The sequence below is a fragment of the Lepisosteus oculatus genome, chromosome 9 (assembly GCF_040954835.1).
Source record: "Lepisosteus oculatus isolate fLepOcu1 chromosome 9, fLepOcu1.hap2, whole genome shotgun sequence".
Lineage (NCBI taxonomy): Eukaryota > Metazoa > Chordata > Actinopteri > Semionotiformes > Lepisosteidae > Lepisosteus > Lepisosteus oculatus.
Genome location: NC_090704.1, coordinates 5,190,593 through 5,210,169, shown reverse-complemented (window position 1 = coordinate 5,210,169; position 19,577 = coordinate 5,190,593). Strand labels below are relative to the sequence as shown.

General features: G+C 46.9%; 1 protein-coding gene across 10 annotated transcripts in view; it reads right to left on the bottom strand.

Moving 5' to 3' along the window:
- Nucleotides 1-19,577, bottom strand: part of rnf220a (ring finger protein 220a) — a 174,826-nt gene that overhangs the window by 24,576 nt on the left and 130,673 nt on the right. For 2 of the 10 annotated variants that reach the window (XM_015355320.2, XM_015355323.2), the window contains exons 5-9: nt 16,319-16,414; nt 13,806-13,848; nt 9,934-10,038; nt 7,222-7,343; nt 6,250-6,382 (exon numbers count right to left, since the gene is read on the bottom strand). In XM_015355320.2, the coding sequence (XP_015210806.2) occupies nt 6,250-6,382; nt 7,222-7,343; nt 9,934-10,038; nt 13,806-13,848; nt 16,319-16,414 (499 nt within the window). Of the gene's footprint in view, nt 1-6,249; nt 6,383-7,221; nt 7,344-9,933; nt 10,039-13,805; nt 13,849-14,011; nt 14,277-16,318; nt 16,415-19,577 lie in introns of those variants that run through there. The other 8 variants (XM_015355322.2, XM_015355325.2, XM_015355324.2 and 5 more) reach the window with 5 other exon arrangements.

Genomic DNA, 19,577 nt, shown 5'->3' with positions numbered 1-19,577 from the left:
AGGACCTTTGAAGGCACTCTGCAATGACTAGCAGTGCTACTGTATACACAGCACAAGAGAAAACACCCAAGTATTCAAATTTTATAAACTACAGGTAGCCTACTAATCTGTGATAAGTCTTTGATAAATCCTTGATCTTACAAAAAGTGGCTGAAGTCTTTGAATCATTTAAAGGGCTGCTTGCAGGACAATGCCGACAGGTTCATTTCTACTACATGAAAGTCAGGTCAAAACAGCTTGGTGCTAAAAAAAAAAAACAACTAAAAACTAGGAGTAGATTTTATTTTTGTAATAGCAAACCATTTGAGACACTTGATATGTGACACCAAAAACTGTATGTATTAATAAAAGTCCTTCTTTCCAGGGAAATCTGCAGTGATGAGCGCAACGCAGCACCCGAGGAGATGAGCAGCCGCCTCTGGCGGCTCAGATCCTGCAGTTCCGTCATGAAGCAGTAGGGCTCAGTGCTGACTGCCCTGGTGTTTGAGCAGGGAGGGCAGTAACTGGCCAAGATTCTGGAACCAGACTGCTCGCTCTAAGTGTAACGCCACCAATTCCTCTCAGAACTGAACGCGTTAAAGGGTTCTATCCTGAGGAAGAGGATAAAACGGACCACAAATGCTAAACCTTTTACAACGCACCAATGGTTTTTAGTGATCAAATAAAATGGACCTTTTAAGTTTTATTTGGTCCCTATGGCTGTGAGGAACATATGTTAGCAATAGCCTGCCCACATAAATCACCCATTTGCTGTTCACAGCTCCTCAGTGCAAAAACAACTGGACATTCCAGACAGTGCCTTCCACATGGGACCCTAACCAAACACACAAGCACAAAGTCAAGCCCATTCTTATGCCTGCATGAGTGAAAACCTGGTTTCCCTATCCTAATGAGGATTCCGGTACGTCAATCCACTACCAGTGGGGGCACAGCCTCACTTCCAAAGATATCTTACCAGGTAGGGATTCCTCTCCCCCTGCTTGAGATCAATGAAGTTTCAGTTTCAAATATGGACCTTGTGAAAGGAATATGTAAAAGCTACATTCCACGATTTTTACTTTCTTCACATGTGAAGTACCTGAAGGCTCACAATGCAGAACCGACTCTCCTGTCCCTCCCCAAAAAGACCTGATTTTCCTGTACGAGTCGCACACTCACGAACCCTCCTGACAATAAGAGACTAAAATGATCTTTTCTTTCTGAAAAAGATCGTCTGACAAAATGTTTTCTTCTTAAGTACTAACGACTCTTGAGCTGCTAGTTCTCCACTGGAAGGCCTCCTCATTCCCTCTGCTGGCCTCAGCGGACCCTAGCATTGTGGCACAGGAGCTCCGGGGTGCTAAGCGCGGGGTTGGGGTACTTCTGCTGACTAAATCAAAACCCTGTGGCACACGTTTTCCGTTGTGGGGTCTTTCAGTAGAAACGTGGAGTGGATGAGCCCCAAGGGCGACGGTGAAAGAGAACTGCATTTTTTTTTTTGGCCTGCATTTGGCGTTTTGAAAATAAAATCTGTTAAAGTATCAATCACTTCCAGTCTAGGACCCCATTCTAAAATATCGCGCCACGGGCGTAAAAAATGGAAGCTAAAAAAAACGGGCTTCGCCACATACTGAAAGCACTGTTCACTGCCAGCGGGGAAGGGGATGAGAGAAACAGCAGGCTTCTGCTCAGGCCTGTGCTCGCAGATGGCCCTGGAGCCTGAGGTTAACAGCAACAGGCAGAAGGGGAACGGGGAGGGGCGGTGGACGGTCAGCGCTGAAGTGATGAACAGCTAATGAGGCTTAAATTTTATTATTATGTAAAAGAAGTGCAAATGTGAATAAAGAAAAAATAAATAGATATTCTGACCACTAATGGTGGCCTAGTGCAAGGAGACTTGGTGGGCTGTGAGCAGAAAGAAAATCACTGTTAATTTAATCAATTGATCAGAATATTGATTTGGGAGTCAGCGCAGATAGTTAGCCATGCATGGCGGGTCCACAGATGTGAGACCGCAGCAAAAGGAGCCATTGATTTCCGGGGCCTGTCACTCAGCAGTGCTTCCTGAATAGAAATGAAACCCTGGCTGGTGGGGGTGGGTGTGTGCACAGAACGGAGGGGCCAGAGCAGAGGAGGAGGAGGAAAGTGGGGAAGAAGTAAGTGCCTGGGAGAGGGTGCGTCATGGGGGGGTGTGGAGGGCATAGTTCTGGCACCGTGGGAGATTCAAAGTTGAATTAGTTACAGATGCAATCACAGTGCCTTGTGTAAACTTTATTGATTGGATGGCTGTCAGGCTCACTGCCTTGATGATCAGCCAATCAATCGGTGCGCAATGTCACCTGCCACTTTCCTGAACAGTTGACAACGCAATTATCCGATGCGGAGGCAGGGAGTTGGCGTGTGTCAAAGGCAGTTAGGCGCTCACAGGAGGCCACTCAATAAAGTGTGCCAACGCCTGGCTAGTGATGGAGACAGATCCACGTGCACGGGGAAGGAAAAAGACACATTTGCTTCCTGGTGTCCCCTACAAGGGCAGTGGAATGCCTTTGCACCGAACGCAACCGGGAATGAGTTCTCCAGCACAGGCTGCCTGTGATGTAATGCTGTCTTTGTGCATTTCTGAGTTCTCTGGAGCCCAACAAATGATGATGATAACAGCTCCTGTGAAGTGACCTGTCTGAATTCAGCAGCTGGCTGCAGCTTCTCTGCGCCATCCTTCTGTGTCCTAATCTTGGGAATGCAGAAGTGTTAATGGATGAAGGGAGAGTGGGAGCTTTCTTCTACTCGTTACGAATATCGGTGCTCCCAAGCCGGGTCTAGAAAGGATCTTAAATACTTCCCAACAAAGAAGTGCCATTCGGTTCTTTGCTTTTGGGCTGAATTCCTTCCTGCGTGGTTCTCATTTTATTAAAATAAACTGGTTCTCTTAATTACTCTCTCAAAGCAATGACCCGTCTTCTGTTGGAACGGCAGACAACTTTTAAAAGACGGCATGCTTTTCGGATATAAAATGACTCATACCTTCCAAGTGATCCAACTCCTGCAAGTGATGGGACAGTAAGAAAAGAAGTCCACAGCATTTAAAAAGGAAGAACTTTCGTTTAGGTAACAGTTTGGTCTGTGAGGATTACTGTGCAACTTGCTGAGATCAAGGACATCACTAACAGGGGCACGCAGACGGCCAAGAAGCCCATCTAACATTGCAGAGCAACGTTTGCAAAGAAAGGCAGGATTTCTACCTAAAAAGCTACAAACTAACACTGAGGCTTTGAAGCCGGGCAGCTCTGCGCGTCTGTCAAAGAACAGATTGCAAAGGGGGAGCAGGGACGATGGCTAGGAGACACTACTGTTTCATCTCCCGGCTTCCCCCCCGCCGCCCCCACTCTCCCTCTTTTCTCCAGAGTGTACTCCAATCGTACCCCCACCCCTCTCCTGCCACCCACAAGTACGGTACCCTCTGAAGTTGTCTGGCTAGCTTTCCTGATCAACCGCTATCACTCCTTTTAACCAGTCTTGGCAGGCAATCTAATCTCCCCTGAAAAGGTCACCGCCACTTTAACTGCCTTTCAATCACATTATGCACGCTGCTGCACGCGCTCGCAGTCTGCTGGGCCCTGCGGCGCTGGCCCTCCACTCCCTTCCGTCAGCCGAGACAGGATCAATACCCTCACGGCGGCCACCCAGCCACACACACGCACGCACACACACACACACACACCGAGCTCCCACTTCTAACGCGGCTACCGGACCAGCCCTGCCCGCTCGAGAACGATACACCGATTGATCCATGGGAGAAACGGCGATGCAGTAAGAAGGAGAGGAGGTGGTCCGGAATAGTAACAAAACCATAAAAGCCAAATATAACACAAAAATCAAGCGAAGCCGGTGCCCCCACTGCTTGTGTATCTAATCTGCTTAGCCCCATCTGCACAGGTCAAGGCTGAATCGGGATGGTATTTGGAAGTTCGGGGAGGAAAGAGCCATCTTTGAAGTGGTTTTACAAAGGGGAAGGCTTTCAAACAATCCCCGATGCCATCGTTGCAGCCAGAGCTCTCGCCGGCGATATCGCGCACGCATGCGGCCATTTAAAGAGCGTTCCCCTTTTGCGAGCAAGATAAGCCGTTTAAACATGAGAGGCCTCTGCTTCTGAGCCTGAAACGGATCCAGTTCGATTTTTCCCCATCCTCCACCCCCGGCTTTTTCTTTTTCTGGGTTGAAAGCGTTTCTCTGGCCAACTCCCTCCTCTGGTGCAGACGAATCGGGAACACAAAGGCGGGAATTCTTATTCCACTGATGCCACCTGTGGCCCCCGATCCCGGAGCTCCGACACGAAGCCGCGAGGGAGAATTCAAGGGCGCTTGTGCTTGAACGTCGCTGTGCTCCGACACCACTTTCAAGAGAACTCGTCTGTCTGAGGACACCAAGCAATCCTCCCTCGCCTTTAAAATGCTTATATATATCTGCATTACAAATCACAGCATCTTGTACTTGTTCGAGTGAGCAGCATGCGTAGACTGCAAAGGAACAGGTAAAGGTTTATTCCACGCTGAAAAGAGACAAAGTCGGAAGAAGGCTCCACAGCCGAAAAGATCATCTCTTTTCTTTTCATCTCGTGCTTGTGCCTTCTTCGGGAACCACCCAGCACACCTCCCCAACCTTCAAAGATTCACCTTCATTTTTTATTACCTGAGCAAAAAACAGAAACGGTGAATATTATAGCCCTGTAAAACAGAGTGGTCTCTTTCAATTTGACGAGATTTTAAGAAGTGCTTTAACTCTGCACTCATGTTCGGCTTTTAATCACCTTACTTTCAATATTTGGATCTTAAGAGAAACGGATTCTTTTGGTCCTTTCCCTTATCAACATTAAACGGATCTTCTTTTGCCATGATTCACCTCACAGAAATTTAGAATGAGAATTATCAGCACCTTCCTACCAGTGGAAAGAAGTACTGACAACAGACCAACACGCTGCTTAATGCTACTAAAATGAGTGTCTCACCTCTCCAACCTGCTGTGTTTAACCTAACTCAGCAGATCGGGGTGGGGGGGTGGCTTCTGTTTGACAATCGTTCATATCATAGTTCCCCCTCAGCCCCAAGAGAGCAAAGGCAGGTCTCAGCTAAAATTACATTCCCCGAGAAATGCAACCCAGAGGTCAAATATTGCCCTTTCTCTCCTCTCGCCTTTCTCCTACTACACATCATTCTGCCCAGCTCATCTGGAGATCTGCACAGCTAAATATGTTTTTGCTTTCATTCTTTTAAGGAGTGATGTTGGCCAGGAAAGCCAACATTTTCTGCGCCAGAGGTCTTGCTGAGTGGTGCTTTTAGAGCACTTTCAATTTCCACCTCCAGGAAGCCACACGGAGGTAAAGGCATGAATCAGAATACATCTATGCTGTTCCACTGCCTCAAAAGCAAGCCATTCATAAAACTGAGCGTCCCACACGCCAGGGCTAAAATACACTTTCGCAGCTGCTTCAGAATTTTCCATTTCAATTTTCAACCGACAGCTACTTCACAGGTCTGAAGGATACCAGGACGTAACAAATCACTTATCAAAGTACCTCGAGTTGAAGCTTTTATTTTGTCATTTCCACATTTTTCTAAGATTCTACCTAACATGAGCTATGTGCTCTACTTTTTTTAAAACTCCCTACTTCAACTTGGGCTTGGGGCGCTTTTGGGGGGGAAAAAAAAACAACATTTAACATCTTATAGAAACGATCAAATGTAATTCCAAGCCACTGCCTTAAACCGGTAACAGGGGACACGGTCCAACAATAGCCTTTCGGATGAGACGTTAAACCGAGCTCCTAACTACGTGGCCATTAAAGACCTTGTGGTGCTGCTCTTTCGAGTAGTGGTGTTTACCCTGCTGACCTGGCTAAACTCCGCCACACGGGGCCTGGACAGACTGACCTCCCTAAAGTTCCCCCTTAACTCAACCGATCGAGTCATTTCTTTCTTCACCAGTTCCGGCAGACAGAGGCTTCCCCCAGGTTGGGGCTGCACATGAAGAGGGCTATAGAAATGCGGCGGTTTATTACCCCAGAGTCATTTGCACGCTGCAAAATGGAATGACAAACCCCAGGACGAGGTCTTTCGGTTCATCCATTACGGAGCGCGCACACCGCATGCGCGCACGCCTCTCCACACACACACAAACACACAAACACACAAACACACAAACACACAAACACACAAACACACAAACACACAAACACACAAACACACGACATCCCACAGCGGCGACGGGCTGGCGTACCTCTGAAGCCCCCTTCCAGCAGGGACGTGGCGCGGACCCTCTTCTGGCCACACCACTCATACTCCTCGAAGCGGTTTCCGTTCTCCCCCTCCATCTCCGCCGAGTCCTCCTCCGCCCCGCACGCGCCATCTCTCTGCGGGGGGAACACTGCAGTGACTCGGCTGGCCAGCTCGGGGGGGGGGGGGGGGGACTGTTAAACGTCCAGTCGGCCCGCGCACCCTGGCGGTGGTCTTAAAGGAACGTGCAACGGACAGCGCCGCAAGGGCGCATGATGCACAGCCCGTCTGCATTCACGTGCATCGTGGGCTTACTAGCAAGTCCTCAGTAAGAAAAGACAAACCGAGGGCCTGTTCACCTGGCTTGAAGCTTGCAAGCGAGTGATCCAGAGGGTAGAGGGAGACTAGGACACTATCTAACGCACTATAACAACGAGAACAAGAAGAGTGGAAAAGGCTGATCAGCCTATGACCTAGAGCTGCACTAACTCAAGCGAGTGATCAAGAAGAGTTTAACTGTAATATAAATATATAATGTAATATATGGGGGGTTCCCGTCAAGACAAAAAGATCACGCTGGTTTTCACACAAAAATGTTTTCAGAAAAAAGCGGACCCGTTTTGTACACCTTGCTTCACTGGGACAGAGGAAGAGGAGGTAAAATCTGAAGCGTAGGAGGATAGAGGTTTCTTTTTTTGAATTTCTATAATCCCCCAACCTGTAGAATTTAGTCTGTGACAGCAGGAGCTTGCAACACACCCCTTCTTCTGTCCCCGTTGAGTCCTGGAATCAAACCATACAATCATGCACTCCCACTTAACAGTGCGCTCAGTGATCAAAAGCTCAAGATTGATCAAATGAATAAAACCGCTGGAGAACAAAGGCGTGGCGTTAGAGCCCAGTGAGACAGGAGAGTCCTAGAGAGAAGAGCCAGAGGGCAGCGGCGTGCGAGAGGAGACGGCGGCCCTGATGCTACCTTGAACAGACACTGTTCCACATGCCTACTCATCTCCAGCTCCGTGCCTGCCAGCGCTGTGCCGCACAGTGGACATACCTGTCCATCCTCTGGCTTCCGGCGCTTCATCTTCCCGATCCGAGCTGCCGAGACACAAGGAGAGGAGGGACAGAGTCAGTGCCAGCGACATGCCCGGACCCACTCCCAGGCTAGAGAATGAGAGCGATTATTATCAGGCATCTGACACAAATATCTGAAAAGCAACCTTGTTTTTCAGTAAAAGCACTTTAGAACAGGACCAGTCAACATCTGAGGATCTGTAACTGGACATGTGAAGGAAACGGGGCCTTAAACTGTTAAACGACCAGCCCTCCCTGCACCCACCACACTACCCCTGTAACCCCTGGTAATGACTGGTGTGCTCCTGAAAAGCACCGCAGTTAGCAAAGACGCAGAGAAGCAAATAATGCAACAGTAGGGTTAGGGCACATGCACATCAGCAAAAAACCCACATTTTATATAACTGCATTTAAACAAATGTACATAAAAAGGAATGTTTTCAAGCAATTGAATGGCGTGAAATTTTTAAACGCAGCAGACCTTTCAGCGCCCTGTGTGCAGTACTATACAGTGACCTGACTTTTACTGTGAAACATGGCGCAGTAAACTGTACAGTGCTGTAATAAGCAGCTGTCTATAAGTGCCTCCTGTGCTGTGCCTGGCCAGCTGGTGGCTCTGTGTAACTGAAGAATGAAAGAATGATTTGCGAATAAGGAATAAGACTCTGTGAACATGGGCACTAATTTGACCATGTGGAAGTGAAAGGAGGTTGTGAGAAGCACTGAGTGTAGCAGGGTCTATCCGTTCCTCATTCTCTGTACAGTAACTGGTCGCCACAGCTCCTTCCCAGCAGTTTCTTCTGGATGGCATGGCAGTGATGCAAACCAGTATTGGCATTTACAATCCATCAAATTAGTTTCAAACTGCACTTGAGTTAATGTGGGTCAATGAATTGGTCTGAACACAGGAAACTCAGAATACACATGTTTTGCCAGAGGCTCTAGGCAGCGAGCACTTGATATACATTTCTAAAACACAAAAAGGGGTGCCCACCAGCACATATTAAATCTTTGACCTTCAGAGTCTATCACTTTGACAGTGGTCGTTGAATTTTATCTAGATCACTCTACAAGTGTGTTAATGTTGCACAAATCCTGAACTAATTTATGTACTTATGTAGGTACAAGCAGCTCCAACTGCATGAAACTGTCCGACAGTAACAATAATTCTGGGCTGCATCTTGCAAAGCTCTAAAAGATGAGGATCTCAAAGGCGACATTCCTGAAGAATCATCCCATAACCGGAAGTCTAAAATGATCCTTTCCACAGCAAGGTTTGAATATTCATGTGAACATGTCATGCAATCAGCAGAGAAACGGGCAGGAGATGGAATGTATTGGGATCTCACTGTATGGGAAACTGCATTGCTAAGCTACACAACTATAAGGACTCAAGACTGTTAAAACTTGTCTTACAGAGGCCTTTAACAGGTTTGCCATTTAGACAAAGGCAGACTTTTGTTTGCACTCTGGAATGCACCCCACACGCTCCAAAAAAAGATTTCCGTGCAGCGCAAGAGCATGCCAGCCAAAATCACACCGATAATGACAAACACGGCAGTGTATTATTTATAATGACATTCAAGTAATCTCATTACGGGCTATTCCAGATTATCAATGCTTGCTCATTCATCAACGAGAAATGAGCTAAAAGCAGTCTGTAAGAGGGAGAAGAGAGTCGATCTTATGGACGTCACGTCAGAGAGAGGCCGCGGTTCGTGTGAACAGCGGAGCACGGGAGAGGCGGCTCTCCAGCACTGCAGACATCCTCTGTGGGAATCCCTGGGAATTGTTCCCTCTTTTATTCCCTTCTCTCACAAATGGTTCGGGATGGACTGCCAATCTCGCTGTACAAACCTCCCATTCCCTTTACAACTCCCCCACACACATAATTAGAAATTTAACACAGCAGAACAGCGCCTATTACATCGTAAGTCTTTGTCCCTTTTTCTTAACTGCAAATTGCGTGCAGGGACATTAATTTTTAGGTGGCTGCGATTCTGAACGGGCCAAGGGGACCAGCAAGGAGAAGGAGGCGCCATAACTCTGAGTGTGGAGGACTGTTACTGATAATCTCTGCCAGGTAATAGTGGTGGTAATTGAGAGAGGCTCCATTAAATAGAAAAAGAAAAGGCAGATTAATTAGGCAAGGCAAGGATTTCCCCCCCCCCCCTTAAATCACTGAGATTCAGAATGTAGGATAATAAACCTTAACGGTGGCATGAGCTTTAACAGAGCCAGCTAAGGCTTTTATTGCACCGAGAGGAAACCGGTGTGGACGCCAAGCGAAGTCACTGCCTTTTGAAACCGCAGTAGCACACAGGAGCTCGGGAAGGGCAAGCTCTCTCGGCTGGAAGGGAACGCCGGCGGGCGGACGCAAATCGAGAACATTTAAGAACTTCCGACTGCGCTGCACTGACTGGAATTAAATGCCCCCCCCGTTACCGCTGCATCAGAGTTATCTGAGCAGCTCAGCGGGAACACAACTCTCTTTCATTTGATTTCACCGAAAGTCTGAGCTTTTGTTTCGCCGGCATCGCCCCGCTTGGCGGAAATAAGGCAAGGCTGGGATCCGCCGGTATCCGGGGAAGGTATTACGGAAGATGGTTCTTACCATGTCGCGGGCAGCAGGGGACAAAGGGGGCTCCGTTGTGCGGCCGTAAAGGTATGGTTTTGCCACTTTCCCTGGCGTAGCGCCTGCACCAGCAGAGGTCATCGACTGTTAACATATCAAGAAGTCAAGGGTTAATAGATCCTCTGCTTGTGAAGGCGCCATGTCGGGGAAAAGCAGCAAAACAGGAGAGAGACTTTGCCATGAAGGCTGGCCTGGCTCACTGTGCCTCTTCTTCCTGACAACACTTCCAGCTGGCCTCGGCCACAGCAACAACATTTACATGTATTCATCGGGTGGATGCTTTTACCCAAAGCGTCCCTTCTAGATGTCTAGGTGCAAGCGGTGCAAGTAATAGCAGTAAGAAAAGGGAGCCAGAACCACCCAAAACAGTAGGCGCGGCACTAAAAAGTATGGAGAGATGCTGGGCTCCTATAATCCTAACCTATAATCCCAATGCAAGTGCAATCAACAGACGTGGTTGTAGAACAATGGGCCACTTGTCATGTAATAAGACAATAGTTCATACAAAGCAAGGCACCTCAATAATATATGCATTTATAAAGCACGTCACATGTAGTGGTGGAGCCAATTCATCCACCCCGTAGGCAGGACCTCGATTTAATGCATCATCATATGGGCGCCATCTCCTATAGCAGTGTCCTCGGTCACCGCGGTGGGGTGCAGGGGTCTGGAAAAATTCTGGTCCAGAGGGAATGGTGCCACCTACTGGTCCACCAACACAACCAGGCTGATGCTGTCAGTGTTCTCTGGATACCTCCATCTCGGTCCTGACCAAGTCCAACTTTGCTTAGCTTCTGAGATGTGACCAGATCAAGCTACAGGGCAGTACATGACAAATAACTACTAGCAAGCCCATGCATCCATCAACCCATCCAGTTTCTTGTCCGCTTTATCCTTCGGACTGTGGAAGGAAACCCACACAAGCACAGGAACATACAGACTCCACACAGACAGCACCCCAGGAATTGAATGCAGGACCCCAGAGCCGCGATGCAGCAATGCTCAACACCGTGCCACCCAAATGAATTCAAAGTCTCTTTTATATTCTAAACTGATGTTTCAATTTAAGAAGTAAGCAGATGAGCTTAACAATGTTTCTTTGGTTTTCTCAGAGTGTAAGACCAGCCTAATGAATTTACTTGGGAGCTAGGGAGTTGTCATTCACTTAGCCTTTTCCTAAACTAATTTTAATGAATTCCCATCCTGAAGGGTCAGGGATCTGCCTCTAAACCGCATCCATGCTGGCAGCTGTGAGGATAATTTCGACATTTCATTTTGATCGCTGCTCTATTACTGATGATTGATGGGCAGAAGGGATTCCTTGGACAAATGTGGATTAACCTGGGAGTCCAGGAAGCCCAGAGTGCTGCACTCCACCCCAGTAACACCTCGTCTGCACAGGCCAGACTGCAGTCCGGAGCACCACCTGGGTCTCTCGCTGACACGGGCACACGGAGCGTAGACTCCTATAAACAAGCTGGATCTTACTCAAAAGGCTTCATCTCAGCGTGTAAATGCTTCAGATTAATGCAACAAATACGTCCATTGTTTAATATGAGGACAAGTTAAAATTGCGAGCAACAAATTTAAGGCATTATGCTGCACCGTCCTTTTGGACTGAAACTGCAGGATCAGATAAAGATGGAATATGCTGAAAAGTCCTCTGACCAGCAGTCTTTAAGCCACTGCACATTTTTCTGAGCAGATGTGGTTATAAAGGTCTAGCCTGAAACAAAAATATTCTGTAATTTAAGAGTCTCGATCGCTCTGCATTTTGGCCTTTATGACATTGATTCGTATATTTATATCCTTTTCGATGCCTTTTACGACATATAGTTGATCTACTGAGCTGACGAGCCCCAGGACTGGTGGTAATGCAAGACTGCCTGTTTCTGCTTTGACAGTACACGATCACGGAGGGCGTGGGAGAATGAGCACTCTGCCACACTGACCACCCCCCCCGGACATCTGCCGACACGCGCCCAGGGGAGCTGGGGCGAAAACCCGCCGGGAGCACGGCCACGCCACTGCCCCCTCCCTGCGTGGGATGGCCATTCAGAGCATCGACGCCCCAGACAATGAACCCATGCCATTAGAGATGATGATGATGATGATGATGATGATGAGCCACAACTCGCCAGCATTCTACAGAAACACTGACGTACACACAGAAACAGCCACAGGCCCCTCGGGTACCAACAAGGGCTCTAGATTAGAAGAGTGTCCTACAACACGTGCACACAGATTGTGCGAATGCTAGGATTAAAAATAATCCAACCTGCAACAGGTCTACTAAATATCTAATAAAACAGGCGAGACGTCTTCCTAGTTATGCCATATTAATTCTGCTTAAAACCTCTTCACCTGTCACAGGAGGGCAAATTTCTGATGTGATGCCATACCTCTCAGGTTCGAAGAAGGCAGGGCTGCACACAAGGAGTATACAGCCTCTCCTGCTTTCACTTGTTTTGTGTACGTGTGTGTGTGGGCGTTTTATTTTCAAATTAATTCCTGTTTTTCTCTCCTCTGTTCGGCACTGCCCCGTCACTTCCAATCGCTACAAATTAATTAGATCTTGTGACCCGCAAGCACACACAAGAGGGCCTCTCGCTGGCTGTGTGAGGGGACGTCTAATTCTAAAGGGCACCAGAGAGGCACAGCCGTGCAGCTAATTAATGCTGAAAGGTGTGATCACGTCAAATTAACTCAGTAAGCTGTTCCACGCAGAACGCCGGGGCTTAAAAACTCCCATCGCTTGCCAAAACCAGAGCGCGCTGGCTGCTGGAGATCTGACACCCCGCATTAAAAGACAGGGCAGGCCCGTCCTCGGCGCCGCAACAGCGACCCCTGCAGGTGAGCGCTGGGAACTGACCCCAATCGCGTGCACCGAATCCACCTGTAACCCATCCCGACTTCTCCCGTCTCCCCTGAAAGACGACCAGAACTCGGCAGCAGACTTTGGGAACGTCCCTGCTCAAGCGCAAGGCTCATCGAAGGAGCTGGGATTCTGCAACAGAATCCACTTCTGATCAACATCCAGCAATCGAGACAAGTCCTTTAAGAAGTTTACTGGAATGTGTACATCCAGTGGGTTTTTTTTTTTTACTTTAATGTATACAAATAAAGTATACTGATGCAAAACCAGTTAAAAGTCTTGTAAGTAAATTAAATCTACACTGGAATCACCATGGGGGTGGGAAGCAGGGTTTAACTGGGTAGAGCTACAATATGAACAGGTAAGGTTCCCAATCATACACAACTGAAGAATGGGAAGAAGTATCTGCACTGGCGAGCACACAATTCAGTGCTTAGTCGCAAAGTACTTGAAATGAACTGGTAAATGACAAAAAGATGGGCAAAAAGATCCAAATATGGGACACTGTAACCTCCAGTGGTCGGATTTCCACAATATGCGCAGGTAATGCACCTATTTGCACAAGTCAGGCACATGAACCGAACTAGCTCATCAAGAAAGTTTCCCTTTTGTGTTTATTCGAAATTCAAATCAGTTCCTAGGAGAAAACAAATACCTACAGTTCAAAAGCCTTCTGGAAAATATGGTGTGTGTGTTGGGAAGGAGGGGGGGGGTTGATTAACATATTATTGAAAAAACATTGTAAATGAATACAACTTTTTTTTTTATAAGCAACTCAACCAGACACGTTCACCCTGAGTCGCCCACCACAACACAAACAGGTTGCAAAGGCAAAACATCTGGTCCCACGACAGGAACTACGCTGCTAATTGCGCAGAAAACGCGGTCAATCCTGAATTTCCCAGCTAAGGATTTCAGAAAAAGTTCGGCACGTCAATCAGAATGGAGTAAAAATAGAAATAAAAGCGGTACATACCATTCAATCGTGTTTGTCTGTTTGCCCTCACTCGTAAAAATGTCTGAGGGAGGGAAGAAAAAAAAAAGCGACAAGAAATAAAAGTTAGAGCACGACCCTCCGGAATCGTATTTTTACCACACTGTTTGTTAACGATTAGACCTCGGATTGCGCTGGATTCTGCCACTGCGCCGAGCCGCAATCCCAGATTGTAAACAAAAACCTACTTCTCTTTTGCCATTGCTCTGTTTCTCCTCTTCCATAACTACGGGCTCTGCGTACGAGGCATTAGGGCTCCAAAAGTCACCAAACTTGCCACGCTCACTCGTATCAGACAACCATAAAAGCAGCCCGGTGCGCAAACCACCCGTAAACGGGCGGCAGCTTTAAGAATTTAAGAAGGATGCAAAGGGATTGAAAACAGCCGGCTTTCACAACACCACCGCTCATCCTACAGCAGCAGCCATGTTTGCTCCTGTCATGTGACCGGCAACAAAGTGAAAGTTCAGCTACTGAGAAACACGGCCGTGGAGACGTGAGAGTTGAGGTCTTACGAGTGGCCAGTAGGTGGCAGGAGCGCGCCGAAGGCTGTTAAAGGAAACCAAGGTTAGGATGCTGTGTTATTAAACAATTTTTTGTATTATTATTATCCACAAGTCTTAAACAATAAGATCGGTGTTGGCGGCGATGAATGATTTGTTTTTAAACCTGCCGCATTTGCATGCGCTGAAAGAAAACAACAAAGTGGCCGGTCCAAGAGACTGAATGTGAAATAAAAGAGGCATGTTATAGAAGCAAACAATCGATTTACTGTTCAAATTTTCTAAATTGTTTCAAGCACCCTCTTAAGTAAAATAACCACATAATTAACATGGCTGGCGTTCGTGGCAATAATTTCATCGTCTGTGACATCTGTAAATTTCTAATATAATGTCTCACATGAAAAAGTAATAATGATAATCGCTGTTGACTGGATGGTAACTGATTTTCTCCAATGTTATATTTTCGGGGGACGAATTAAACCCAATGGAAAGAAGTATCAGCAATTTGCTTTTCACAGTTAGTTTGAACTGCTGACTTAAGTGAGGGCAGTCAAAGGGATGGATGCCTTCATATTGACAGTGGACTGTGGGCATCAGTTCAAACTACGCCAGAACAGATGATATATCATGTGTTCTGACAGCTTCTTTTAAGAAAGCTGAATAATAGTATTTTTTAAACGTGTGAATTATGATGATACGCTGTCCAAGTGGTTAGTACAAACGATAGATTGCCTCAAAAAGTTGATTAGAACTCGAAGTAAAAAGGCTTAATTGATTTTTTTCATTAGAGCGGCCTACACAGGATTGTTAATGAGACCTTCCATGGGTGGCACCTCTGAAAACACTCTTTACATTACTCAAAACAAAAAAAAAATCTGCTTTTCCAAATATGTCTGTCTTTTGGATCCATAAACAGTTGCCTTTTCTCCATTTGTTGAAAGAAAAGCTCTGTATGCTATACACCTGTCTGTAAGAATGGGCCAACATCTGAAAGTGAAAGTCGAGATCGTGCCGGTCTCTGCATTTAAAAGAACACCCTTTTCAGAAGCTTGAGCTGAAACCTTCATTAGACAGGTACAGCTATAGGCTCCAAGACCTTTAAAGATCGCGAGCTTTGTTTTCAAAAGGAAACTGTCTTTTGGGAAAATAAGACTGTTTGGACCAAAACAATTCCTTAACCAAACTGGTTCTAAAAAAAGCCTAAACTACGATCACCTACGCTGGGCAGTCCAGCTATCTGCAGGTCGTAGAGAAAGTACTGAAGTCAAGGACACAGCAGTCCCAGGGATGATAACTTGTACTTTATTACATTAGAGATTAGCTCGAGGGAAAAATAGGAATGATTACATTTCTTAAGAGAAAATGAATTTCAGCTGTGCAAGGTGTCAGCTCTTCAGCCCAGATAGTGAAAACCGACTGTATCTAAATGGAAGTCTTGTGGTTGGTTAAATAGCTGTGATCTAGCTTGAAGGCAAGGGAGCCATCTTCAGTTAACTATCAGATATACTGTACATAATATACATTTTATTATACAAATGTATTTCAATCTCTTCCACAGGAGTTCACAGAAGTGTGCGTCCAGTATGCAGGCTAACGGAATATTACACACTGTTATTGATGTGGTTGGCATATTTATGGTTTGCTTTGCAAGGGCTATTAAAACGATGCTGTTCATGCCAAAAGTTTAGAAAGTTTCTTGGTGCTCTTTCCCCTTTCTTTTTTAACACGGGCCACTGTTGGTCACTACCAGGACACGCGTCTGCGATCATGCAATGGCAGAAGACGCAAGTAGTCCCTGTCTGTGTTTGATCGTGACTCGGATATTTTTCGTACTGGGTGCATTGCACTGGTGCATTTCCCGGACGTGGAATATGCATCTCATGGCGTCCGAGTGACACCACAATTGTGACTGAATAATCACCCATCAAGCTAGAACAGTCCTGTGTCTTTCTACCGAATTTACAGGTAAATGACGGGTTTGGCGCCTCTCACCTGGTATCTGTCAGAGTGGTGGATGTCTTCAGATGACAGTGGAGAGGCAGTGGGAGACTCTCCTTCCCGTTTGATGTGCACTGATAACAGGATAGACTGCAGAGACACAAGGCAGACAGAAAGGGAAGCTTGTCAGCTGCTCGTGCATCAGCCGGCCTGCGATTTGCATGCAAGCGGGACAGGGAAGCCATTTCTAAACCCCAAAAAGGTGTTGTGGTCGATCAAGAACTTACGAAAATGCATCGGAAACATTACTAGAATCTACAACCTGAAGCCCTGCAATTCAGTAGTTATCACCCCTGTTATTAGAAAATAATCCTCTGTATTCCTAGGTTTATTACTTGTAGATGCCCTCAGCTTTATTAACTACATATTATGCCTTATATTAATTACCTGAAAATGCAACATCATAAAAACGTACATCTCATACTCATTTATTTCAACATAAGGCAGAGCTACTTTCTGCACACGCAGGCAGCTCATCGGCTGGACTAGTGCTCAAATCACCAAGTTCCATAGTTCACCATCGAGCCAGAGATTATCTTTCTGTGTGGCCGAGACCTGAAATATCTCGTTTTTCAAATGAACGAAGCCACGGAGGAGTCGCGGAGGGGGATACAGTTCGCAATACTGTAAGAGGCTCTTGTCTTAAGCGCGGCATTTTTATGGGCCGGCTATAAAATATTTGTATTTACAATCCAGCCCAATTAATCAAAGGAAGAAAAAAAAATGTTTTAGTGGCGCACAACTCTAATCTAATATTAATGTGTGAAAAATGGCGGGCCTCTTTTGCCGAGACAGTAAATTAAGTGTTATGCATTGCTTTTTATGCTTTAGGTTGGCAAGGTCATGAGCGATTTATTTATTTGTGTATGTGCGTGTGCGCACGGCGAGAAAGGCCCGCCTGTAGTGTCGTGAAGAAGAAGTGTGTGTGTCCGGATGGGGCTGTGCGAGTGCGTTCATTTTTCCTTTTCTTAAAAAAAAAAAGATTACAAAGTGCGTGCTGGATTTTCTCCCGACTCCCAGAAACGGGAGAGGCAAACTGAAATCCAACGGGAGCGTATCGTCAGAGCAGTCTGATTGAGACTACGTGTGCAATTTAAATAACAAGGACGATGAGGTGGTCAAACGTACAGTTGCGCTCTCTGTGCTTCCTGCGCGAACACGAGAGATTAGGGTTTACGGTGACAAGCCGGGAATTGTCATGGTAATGACCGCCAGGAATAGGTGGGGTTAATCCCACCAGGGCCAGTGTCGGGATCTCGGTCTACAGGCGAGCACGGCTCAGATTATTAAAACGTCCGGCTTCTAAATTGTACGGAAGCCACTTCAATTCTTAACGCTTCGCCAGCATGCTAAACAATCAGCTCGAGATGCTAAGTCACGCTTTAGCTGCTAATTCTCCAAACGATTCCTGTTAGACCGATGCGTTTCCAGCCCTTTGCTGTTTATCATATCGCCTGGACAGATTTCTTCCGTTTGCATAATAAATTCACACTGACCTAGAAACAGAGTCACCCCTTTGTTCCTGTTTTCGACTTTGTTTTTTTTTAAAAAGGTGCATTAAAATGTCACTTGTAGGTTTAGCAGCCCTTGTGTGTCGCGGTCCTACCCCCGAGCCTCGTTTCGAAAGAGCAAGTGACTTTTCGCTGCACCCAATTTGAGTTCCCCCGTTCCCTTTCCAATGCCCCACCTCCCGGAAGAAGAGGCCCGCTTCTTTAGGGGTTAGGATGTTGCCCGGTGGCAGTTAAACTAAAAAAAAAAAATACTAATCATAATATTAAAGGATGACTTTTGAGTCATTTAGCTCATAAAAATTGGCCTTTACAAGGTAAAATTATCATCTGGAGAGACGGATCTTTAAGAAAATAATTCATGGCTTCTTCACCCTCTGAGAAGATAGCCGCCACTGGCTAATTTTCCTCTTAATGGCAGCAGGACCATCAATCTCCCTGCCTGTGCCATTTTGTCTCCCCTGCTCTCTGGGCCACACAGCCCTTTCCAGAGAAAACATTAGTGCTTCTCTTTAAACCTCTGCTGGGATCCTGGCAGGTCCTCAGCCCTTCCCTTTCTTTACATTTTTAATGAACAGCTAAGCAATCCTGGCCTCCTTAGCACCACTTTTTGTTGCACTTTTGGGAAACAGAAAATGTCGCGAAAAAAAAAAACAGAACAAACTGGGCCTCAAAATGCTAGCAGGCTAGCAGGCAAAATGCTAGCAAAAGGCCCGGAGAAGGAAGCAGAGGATTGCTTGTAAATTCGCAAAATCCTTCCGGGGCTTGAGTACCTGCTGGGCAGCAGCTCACTGAGTTACAGAGCCCCCCAAACCACTTAGCTCTCACAATGCAGGCTGAGCTGTCGGCAGGAGGTCTGTCTCCCGAGGGCCGAGAAAGACCTGACCCTACTTAACTTCCGAGATCTGACAAGATCAGAATCGCAGGTGGTACTGGAAGAGCAATAAATCCGTCCCCGCGCTCCTGCCTCCACGGAATGAATTGAAATTGCCAGGGAGCGGTAAATACTGTCAGCCTCCCCCTGCCTCTGCCCGCCACAGAACCGGGTGTCGTAAAGCAGGAAAGGCAAACGGAGACCAGGTTACTGACGTTGACATTTTGTTAACTGAATTCCTGCAAGAAACTGCCATTTGAGACTATTAAGTACTTCAGCTCTCCTTTCTCTCCCGGCTGCTGTCTGGCAGCATGGGGCCAGTTTACCTTTGTTTAGCTCTAGGCTTTAGGTTCTTGGGCTGACAGGCTGACAGCGGGATGAATAAAGCTCCTAGCGGGTCGATACCCTGCTGCCGTCCCGGTTTGAACTGCGGTGTCTAAACAGGATCTCTTCAAGCCTCCAGAGCCGCTGTTGTGACACCGTTTCAGATCACCTTTCTGAGAGCGGGGGGGGCTGCTGGGGGCGAGAAGCCCTCGTTAGAGTGAACTGCCGGAGCCTGTGCCAGAGCCTCCTCTCAATGTTGCGCCACTCTGGCACGGCGTGTGTTTCTTCCTGTGCCACAGGGCCCCGGGAGTGCAATAGGCAGGACGTGACTTTTCGCCAGGCTGCGCCGCGCTGTTTGCATGTGTGAAATGAACGAGGTGTTGGGAACGTAGCGGAAGAGGCTGAATAACAACAGAGAAGTACAGAATAACGCTCGCAGCCTATAATCGTTTTTTTTTTTTAATTTCAGGGCTGTTTCGCTCTGGGATCTTTCCGGGATTGAGCACAGTCAGAGGACGGGATCTGTCTCGGGCTGCGCAGGGCTGTC